Here is a 10,548-nt window from a genome sequence, read left to right on the forward strand (position 1 = left end):
ATAGTTAATTTACATTTTTTATGGATTGTTAAATTGGAATTACGAGCTTCTATAAAAATCAATTATAAGCAATGAAATTAACCATTCATCTCTTCTATAATATTTATTTAGGAGAATCTTGACTGAATAATAGTAGCCCATGTACAAGATCTTTCTAGCCTATTTGTAAAATTAATTATGCTTCATAAGGTTTTTATTTAAGTCTTTCTAGAATGAAATTTTAATGATACATGAACTTATAAGTTAATTTACAAAAATTCATTGTCATGATAATGTATTTGAATGATTATTCGAATGTACTGAAATGAATATTTGATTGTACGAAAATGATCATGGGAAATCAAAATTTTCTTTTGAAAATGTATAATAGTAAATATAATTATTCTTATTGATAATTCTTAATATAATTAAATAAAAGGGATCAAACAATAACATAACAATAATATTATATTTCATAACTAGAAATTTGTTCATAATCTGTTATCCAATCACTGAAAAAAATCGACTAAAAATTAAATTAGCAAAATAATTATTATAGTGATTAACAACAAAAATGAATATAGATTTGAATCTACTAGGGGTCCAGTTGGGGGGAATTTTGAAATTTTTTGAAATTTTAAACGGGTATGGGTACACGGTCACGGGCACGGGCACGGATACACGGGTTCACGGGCACGGGCTCACGGACATGGGTTAACGGGCACTACGGTCCGGATAAGCACGGGTTTTTTTTCTTCCAAAAAACCGGGTCCAGCCCGTTTAATACCCGTTCCCGTGTACCCGTGTACCCGTGCATACCCGTGGCACGGGCACGATCCGGTCCGAACACGGGCACGGACGGACCGGTCCGGGTTGAGCCCGTAGGGGTTTTTACCAATCACTACTTGTGGGCTCTATTTTTCTCTCTCTTTCTCCTCCCTCTCACTTCTCTGTTTACTCCTACAACTTTTTATTTGAAATAGATAATATAGGTGAATTTTGTTTACTACATGAAAATTTTGTGAATTTAGAAGTGCATATATTTTTATTGTATAACCTTTTTTTTTTAATATAGATCTTGTAAGCTAAAATTGACAACATAATATTAGCTAATTTACAAGATACTTTTAAGAATTATGTATAATTTGATTGACACAAATATTTAGACTTATACATACTTTTTAATATAGGATCAGAATTATGTATAAAATTGACACAAAATTATATATACTTTTTATACATAGGATCAGACTTAATTTTTTTTTTCGATTCAATCTTTAAATTGATTACAATTATACTAAAGTGGAACTATTAAAAAATACCAAATTTCATTTAAAGAGTTTTATTTGGGAGGAATGAAATTTGAATTTAAAAAAAAAAAATTCAAATTCGGCCGGGTACAAGTTAGACGGGTATCACAGGTAAAGGGTACGGGTATCACGGATAACAAGTACGAGTATCACGGGTACACGGACCGGACTGGGCGGTCCGGGTTTGAAACGGACTGGGTTATCACAGGTTTAATGGCAAAAAACCGAGTCCGGCTCTTTTCAACCCTTACCCTAGTTATCCATGGACCCGTGTCAAACCCGTGCATAGTCCGGACCGGGCAAGTACAGGTCACGGGTGGACCAAACCGAGTTTGACCCACCCGAGTAATTTCAAAACACTATTGAAGGCTATATAGAAAATTATCCCTAAAAAAGTCAAAACTAGGTACCACCTCATATGCACAATTTTCTGATGCATCTAGTCTAGTGCTTACTGCTTAGTGTTTACACCTCGCTCATGTAAAATAATAAACAAGCAAATACACAAATAGTAGTGTTTGTATTGTAATAAAAAAAATGATGCACTTTCACGCTATGTTTAGTATATTAATTGCGTTTTGGGTTGGGTCAGTTAAACCAGGTCCTCTTATATAAAATCTTATTTGTGTTTTGGGTTCAATAAGCGGCCTGGACTTATACTTGAAAGAAATAAATGGCACGGATTTGAATTTGAGAAGTATGGAGAATGTGTAGGAATAATTTTACAGAATATAAATTATGTGATGCACCATTGGCTGTTCAAGGAAGAAAAGCACTTATAAAATTATAATTATATATATCCTCAATGAAGTTTAGAAGAAAAAAAACAACAGAGAGCAAATATACATGTGTGATATATAATATATATCCTCAATGAAGTTTAGAAGAAAAAAAACAACAGAGAGCAAATATACATGTGTGATATATAACCAATTAAATCAATTAAATGAAGAACTTGTCATGAGATTATGCATCAACATCTCATTCCACATATCTACTGGCCCTGGCAAGCACCAATGGAGGCAATCATTTGCATTATTAAACCATTTTTTATTATAATATGCACCAGGATGCCCATCAGCTCTTATCATCATAGCCTTAGTTACATCCATAACCCCATAAATCTTCTTATTTTCATTATTCAACCCCTTTATTCTCTCTATTTCTTCATTTTGAATTTTTCTTACCTCCCATTCAATCCCCTCTAAATTTATCTGAGTTTCATCCAACGGTTGTGTTCTATTGCAATCGCCTCCGTTGAACCATGAACCGTTTTCGAAATGTGATGTTGTGTAAGTCCTCAGAAATGTTACCAATTTATCACAATTTTGGCATGAATTAATACTCTCCAAAGCCTTTCTCACAACTCTTCTGATTGCATATGCTATGCCATAGTCTTTTAGGTTATCTTCTCTACAATTGACACATCCGATACGACTGCCGTTTTCATGCAAGTAATTTACCCTGAAAAACCAGTTACCGCCAGATATGACGAGGTAATCTAAGTCCGGGAGTTGAGACGTCCACTTCGTGTTGATTTTGTCCAAATGTATGTCGAAAGCAGATGTGGCAGTACCGTTTATTATGATTGGTATGCCTTGCACATAAAACTCCGACCACATTACCATAAGCGTGAAGTTACTTGACGGGAAATGCATAGTCCGAAATTTGTCAAAAGGATCACGGTATACGTCAAGGGGAGTCTCTGCCTGAAATTACTATATGACATTAGCAATTTAGCATATATATACAGATGTCTTTTATTTCCCGATTTGCTTGTTAGGCGCATCTAAACATAGCAAGTTACAAGCTCTCAAGCATATAACGAGTCACAAGCCCTGCAAACAAATCTATGCACCATTATTTTTTAGAATTTGAATTGCAAATTTCTCAGAAATGTGCGCATGTTACTAAATCTGTACCTGAGATAAGAGGCATAGCAGGGAGTCAAACTGATTGCGAGCAAGTGAGTCGCCGACAAAAGCCAGCTTCTTTCCTCTTACAAGGTCAAGAAACCTTTCAGGTTCAAATCTCGGCAAATCACACCCATCTGGCTTCCATCTCCAGTACAAATAACTGGGAGGTTTACCGTATTTCTGGCAGTTCTTTGTTTCCGGTAGAAACGAGCATGTCAGGTTCGAGTATACCGGCTCTCTTGTTTCTCTTACCCATTTGCCCTTTGCCACGTCACACGACTCAACTGTGTCAATGCATTTCAAGTTAATATGCATACAACAAATTGAACTACAATACTTGTAAAAATTCTTAAGAGTTTATAAAAGTGAACTTACTTGCAAAGTGTGGATTGGTGTCTGAGATTTCAGAAGAGGCTTCAACAGAGGAATTCTCACGAAATGAAAGGATACTTGGTGAAACAGCTTTGTCATGTGTTTCTTGGAGAGTTGAATTTATCTGGAGGACATGATCTCTAAGTAGAGCACTCTTTCTCAGAGCTTCTTTACCTCCAAATTTGAAATTATGTGAAGAGTACCATACGGAGAAAAGAAACATTGTCGAAAGCACCAGTAACAGAAACAAAAAAGAAGTTACCTTCTTTTGCAATATACTGATCCATTCAGTGCCATTCTGAAATTTAGGTGTACAAGGAGAGACAGGTGATGCCATATATGTATTTTCTTTCTTTTCTGGTACCAGAGAAAGCACCAAATAAGTCACTATATAAACATTTGTGAAATTGTCAAGTAACTAATATAAGCATGATATACAGCTAAGCCTGTTTGTTGAACTGTCCTGGTACTTTGGAGAATGGAGACTTGCTAAGTTGCTAATGCTTCATAATTTGAAATTCTCTTGTTTAAGGTTAATAATTAATCAGAGAATTTGTGGTGTACTGCGTAGATCGCCTAACCCAAGACTTGCAAACTTGGAATAAGAAAAGGAGATATTTTTTTATGTTGACAAAATCACAACTGGGTTAGATGGGTTCGTTAAGCCACTTTAGGGATAAAAGGGAATTAATTAAGTCACGTCAAAGAAACTTACAAAGCAGTTAGTACAAAATTTTGTTTAGATTCAGTCCAAATTTCTTTTTCTTTCTTTTCGAAGAGTAGCTTTGCCGATTTCTAAAATGCATTTACAGCATCAAAAGTATGTATTTAAAGCGCATTGTGTACATTTGTTAATGCTTTTAATAAATTAAGGACATATGAATTTCACAATTACTTTTTTATGGTTACCTTCATGAATGATTTTTATAATTATTTTTAAGAATTCCAAAGTACGATTTCAAAATTTTATTATAAAACCAATAAAACAGTATATTAAAATAAATGTTAGTTTCAAATTTTAGGGGCATTTACTTCCGATAGTGGGTCAATCAGATTAGGCATCAGGTCCCGAAATTTTCATTAATATCAAAAAAATATATTAAATTTCAAAATCTACATCTCATGCGGAGGAATTTTGAAATCTGTCCAAACTGGAGATGAAATTCCCGGTTTCATACAAACTTTCCGTAAAAAATAAATTCCGATTCTAGGCATTCTGAAACCGGAGATTAAATTCCTGGTTCTAAGATTTTTTTTAATAAACCAGAAATGTTTATAATTTATTTATTTTTTTTATTAAAATATTAAAAATATTTCATATATTTCTTTGAAAATAAATGAAATACTATATAATTTAATTTATTCAAAAGACTGCGACAAATAATCTATATCAATATTTTTTAGGCCGGATTTTTTGCAGTTGTAACAAAAATTAAAATATTTTGTGTTATTGAAAAAAAAAAAAAATAAAGTTTGGCTGAGTTATTGATTCCGGTTCAAAAGTCACTTCTAAGTAAATACAAAAAATATTTTGATTCTTCTATTTTTGAAAAAAAATACCACAAATGAAAAAAAATAGAGTTGTCATAATTGTCAGAGAATTGTCCTGATTTTTTTTTTCCAAAAATAGAAGAATTCAAATATTCTTGACTTTTGAACCGGAATCAATAACTCAGATTTAAAGTATTTTTTTTTTTTTCAGTAACACAGAAATAATTTAATTTTTTTTACAGTCACAAAAAATTGGTCTAAAAAATATTGATCCGAGTTATTTGTTATGGTCTTTCTAATAAATCAAATTATATAGTATTCCATCTATTTTGAAAAAAATATATGTTCTAAGATTTCAATAAAAAAATTATAAACATTTTTGTTTAATTAAAAAAAAATTCCACGGTTCAATTAAAAAACATTTTGGCAAACCGGAATTTTTTCCCACAGTTTCGGAATTCTTAGAACAGGAAATTTTTTTTGTGAAAAGTTTGTATGAAACCCGAAATTTATCTCCGGTTTGGACATATTTCAAAATTCCTCTGTATGGAGTGTAGATTTTGAAATTTAATATTTTTGTGGATATTAATAAAAATTTCGGGATATTAATCAGATTAGGCATCAGGTCTATCTTGAGGGTCAGATTTTAAAATAGTTCAGTTATTAGAAACTTCAAAGCTTAAACCAAACAAGTTTATCACGCTGTAGATTTGGAAAAATCAAGATAAGGCTTGATATTTAATCTATCTTCCACATTATACCCAAGATTAAACATCAATAAAAAGTGACACTGATCTTAAACTTCCACTAGAAATGAAGTTGAAGAATTTAGAAGTTTGAGTGAATCCAACAAATTAAAATCGTCAACAAAAAGGTTCGTCTAACATGCTTTTTGACATTAACAGACTAAATTATCTACTACCAAATTGAGAAACTGAAAAAAAAAAATATACATACCCCCCGACCCGTTACACTGATAGTTAACCCAAAACTCAGATTTGGGAAAATTGAATGGTGTATTGCATTCACCGTCTTCATTTGAAACATGTAAAGCCCCTTGCACAAGACATCCTGCAATTCAACATAACGCCAATTAAGAGTTTATACATGTAACCTCTCCAACTCCGGCTAAATATATTGACAGAGCAGTTTATGCTTAATGCAGAGCTGTTTTGGCTCTATTGTTCATGCGCTACATGGAGCAAAAACTACTCTATCAATATATTTACCCCTATCTCTGCTACTATTGTTAAGATTTCAATTTGATACAAGTGGGAACAAACATTCCATATGAAACATTTGAAATCATATGTTTAATTAATTGAAAATTTGAAATAAATCGGAACATACAAAGGAGAACATCCACGCTGTTGCTTCTTTTTCTTCTTTTCCTTTAATTTTTGTGGCGGCTGGATGACAACCTTGATCGCAGCATCAAAAACAGCTTTCACATTCTACACATAAATTCCACATATCAAAAATATAAAATAAAAGGACCCTATGACCCGATCACCACCTGTGTAATTTCACATTCTACACATTATTGCTAAGGTCTGAATCTCCATTTAGATCATATTAAATATCTACATTCTTTTTTTTTTTAGATTAATTTTCTTTCTCAGGATACAAATTCAAAAAAAAAAAAAAAAAGAGTTGTTCATCCAGGAGACAATGTAGGTGGCGACACATGTATGAAAACATAGGTTTTGTATTTATTACTTTCTATTATTTATTCTTCTAATTAATATAACATTTTCTGCTAGAGTCGGTGCATAGGATAAACCTGCTGAGTCTTTGAGCTACATTCAATGTAATAAGCAGCACCAATTTGCCTGCGTAGTTCCTCCCCCTTAATTAATAAAAGGAAAGGTATTAGTACTATTGATACAACATTTATGTGATTTTTCAGTTTACAGATGCTTCCAGAAAATCTTGAAATCATAGCATATTTTGTGAACTAGTAACTTGTTTGGAATTTTTCGCAAACTGTAAACAAAAGAGATCACTCGCAAACAAAAATTGCATTACATATGACTTTCCTCGCTGATAATACTTGCGAAAACACCAAGCTTACATAAAATTTTGTAAGAATTTATTTATTGAACCAGCTGTTAATTTTTACCAGAGCAGTAGTTACAGGTAACATGCCAGGATGGTCCATTAAATAATGCTTATCCTCTCGCAAATCTGTGCAAAATTAACCAATCATAAATTAACAAGTCAACAATAGTTAATGGATAGTTTGTCTCTCCACCTCCTTGCTAAATATAACTTTAATAAGGTTGAGGTTGCTTTATACTGTTGTATTTTACTTTACACTTGACATAATCTCATCTCGGACTCTAAGGTACAAAATCTAAAAGAGTTGACACATCATTTGACTGAACTTTAAACAATATTTTTTTTCAAATGACAGCATGTGACACTGACACATCAATGACTAGGATATAACATTATTTAACCTAATTGTTTTGTTTATCTGTCTCAGCTAACACAACCTAAACATATTTGACAAATCATTAAAATAGGATCTAAAAGAGTATCTAACAACACAAGTCAGTGACACAATAATACGCTATGAAAATGCAACCCTAGATTTAAGTAAAAAAATTAACCCCACAGCCTCCTCTCCTCTCATTATTAGAAATGGATAAGCAAACACTAATCACAGGATACAAAGCCAATGGTATAAAAAATTATAAATGATAAATGCATTTCGTATTTCAGACCACAGTGCTCCAAAAGCAAACAGCAAATTCAAAAACCCAAATTAGCACATATACCATCTCGGGTTTAACTTAAACCAAATCGAATGTACTGACTGTTATAATGACACCAAAGTAAAACAAGGTAATTTATAATATAGAGTTAAAAAAGCAAAAATATTTGGATGCCTAACTTAGATTGAACTGAAAAGGGAACCTGAGCCCACCATCACACAAACTTATGGAACATAAAGAGCATTTAACTTGAAATAATATAGAAGACAAGGTGTTATTAAATATTGGGGCCCAAATTTGCCAAAATTCTATTAATTCAAGACAATTCATTACTTTCCCCAGTTATTGCTGAGAATGTAGGTTTAAGTCTATACTGCAATTAAAACAATCTCTTCAGAAAAATAAAAACAAAGAGATATGCTACCCACCAGCAACAACTAAAAAGAAAAGAAAAAAATGTATGAACAATTTTAAACTGGATGCTAATTAATACTAAATAAGTTTAATTATTAATAAATTGTCAGATAATAACTTACCAAATTTAGTGCCAACCAACACTATTGGAACCCCAGGAGCATAGTGATGGAGCTCAGGTATCCACTGAAAAAGAAGGAACAAAATTAGAAAAAATTGAAAGTAAAAATAAAAAAAGGTAGTAAAGATTAGTAGAGAAATATGAAATTAGACCTTTTTGAGAACATTTTCATAACTTGCACGGCTGACAAGAGAGAAGGCTAGAACAAATACATCTGCACCACGATAACTTAAAGGCCTCAATCTATTGTAATCCTCTTGCCCTGTTTTGCAAATATCACCCCGGTTAATAAAAAAGTTGCATTAGTCAGGAAAAATAAGCCACACAAATTGAAAGAATTTAAGAAAATTTTATAGCACAAAATAAATACCAGCAGTATCCCAGAGGCCCAGATTTACTGTGGTGCCATCGACGACGACATTTGCACTGAAGTTGTCGAACACAGTCGGTATGTAATCCTACATTAATTCAGTTAAATTATAGCAAGCACCAAAATCATCAGAAAGTAGTAGAGATTTGGTGAACAAAACTTTCAAATTGAGGAAAAAGGAGCTTTACGGTTGGGAATTTGTTGCTGGTGTAGCTAATGAGCATGCAAGTTTTCCCCACAGCGCCATCGCCAACTGTAACACACTTGATGAATTTGGAAGCAGTTGATGCCATATTTCAATGGAATTGCGCTCAGCTTTTTGTAAAGAAAGGTAGAGAGAGAAAGAGATCTGGGAACTGAGCAGCTTTAGGAAGGTACTGTTGTGTTGTATTGTAGCAGCTGAACTAATAATAATCACTAAAAATAAAAAGAGGGGGGAAAAGGAAAAGGAAAAGGAAAAGGAAAGGGAACGAAAGGAACTAGCTTTCGTTTTCAGATATTTGGGGTGGTTGGATTGACAATTAGCATTTCCTTTTTGTTTACTGAGAGAGAAAATAAAAAGGGGTCGGGTTGATTCTATGTTTTGGGGAGAAGAAAAGAAAAGGATGAGAGAGAGAGAGAGAGAGAGAGAGAGAGAGAGAAGAGAGAGACGAGTGAAAGTAAAGATACTCCCTTTTGATGCGTGAAGGGTATTTATGTCAGGAGGTGAGACTACCTCTCAATTTTACAAACCAGGCACCAAACCAAGTAAAATTGTAAAATACGGCGTCAAAAAGATATACGGTCAAAAATAATGTCGAAAATATATACGGTCGTACATCAAACATAATGTCGAAAACGGGGGTGGCATATTTTATCAGAAGATATGTATGCTAAGTAAAAAAACAGAAAATTTTGAGCAAATCCAAAAAAAATATATATATATTTTACTCTTTCAAACAATAAAATTAAATATTCGGTTGTGTTGATATTTCCATAGAACAACCTATATTAAATTCATATATGACATGATAAAAACTTCAAATGACAAAATTACCCTCTCTAATCTTCATCTCCGTCTCTTTTAGGAATATGAAGAATTTTGCAAAGTATGATAGCTTTATTCTATATATCTATATATATCCGAACCGCTCAACATAATCTCCATATTGAAATGTGCTTGGAGACCAAATTTTATATTTTTTGGAATTTTTTTTACTATTTATTAAGTTACTTTGAAAATTGTCGATCCGGTGGTCCAGAAATTTTTATTGTTTTACTGTTCACCCGTATTTTCAGATTTTCAAAGTGACTTAATAAATAGTAAAAAAATTCCAAAAAAATATAAAATTTTGTTTTCAAGCATATTTTATTATGAAGAACATGTTGGAAGGTTCGAATCAGCTATTTGAACTTTGAAAATGAAAATATTACGTGAAGTATAAACGTATTTTACTTCGCAACTCACCGTAGCCTATCTCATATATATATATATATATATATATATATATATATAGATAGAAGTTGGCTACTTTATTTCCATAGGCATACGAGGGCATATGCTTATAAGTCATTTTTGCATAATTAATATACAAATGGTCGATCTGAAGCACTCAACAAGTTCTCCATACTAGAATGTGCTTGGAGACCAAATTTTATATTTTTTGAAATTTTTTTACTATTTTTTCAAAAAATTTCAAAACAGTCATAAAAAATATTAAAAATAATAATAAAATTTTTTTGAAAAGCTCTCTTTTTGAAAAATTATGAAAAAATAGTAAAAAAAATTCAAAAAATATAAAATTTGGTCTCCAAAAATATATTAATATGGAAAACATATTGAGCGCTTCAAATTAACCATTTGAACCAAGGTTCT

General features: G+C 32.1%; 2 protein-coding genes across 2 annotated transcripts; both read right to left on the minus strand.

Moving 5' to 3' along the window:
- Positions 1-2,149: 2,149 nt before the first annotated feature.
- Positions 2,150-3,957, minus strand: LOC144568278 (xyloglucan O-acetyltransferase 3-like). Its single transcript, XM_078318570.1, has 3 exons — positions 3,581-3,957; positions 3,212-3,489; positions 2,150-2,998 (listed from the first exon to the last, which is right to left on the minus strand). Exons 1-3 carry the CDS (start codon positions 3,912-3,914, stop codon positions 2,228-2,230), a joined length of 1,383 nt encoding a protein of 460 aa, XP_078174696.1. The 5' UTR covers positions 3,915-3,957; the 3' UTR covers positions 2,150-2,227.
- Positions 3,958-5,864: 1,907 nt separating this feature from the next.
- Positions 5,865-9,324, minus strand: LOC144568112 (rac-like GTP-binding protein 3). Its single transcript, XM_078318342.1, has 8 exons — positions 8,882-9,324; positions 8,694-8,781; positions 8,476-8,585; positions 8,325-8,388; positions 7,191-7,255; positions 6,852-6,917; positions 6,419-6,522; positions 5,865-6,139 (listed from the first exon to the last, which is right to left on the minus strand). Exons 1-8 carry the CDS (start codon positions 8,984-8,986, stop codon positions 6,103-6,105), a joined length of 639 nt encoding a protein of 212 aa, XP_078174468.1. The 5' UTR covers positions 8,987-9,324; the 3' UTR covers positions 5,865-6,102.
- Positions 9,325-10,548: the final 1,224 nt, after the last annotated feature.

The sequence above is a fragment of the Carex rostrata genome, chromosome 17 (assembly GCF_964058835.1).
Source record: "Carex rostrata chromosome 17, lpCarRost1.2, whole genome shotgun sequence".
Classification (NCBI taxonomy): Eukaryota; Viridiplantae; Streptophyta; class Magnoliopsida; order Poales; family Cyperaceae; genus Carex; species Carex rostrata.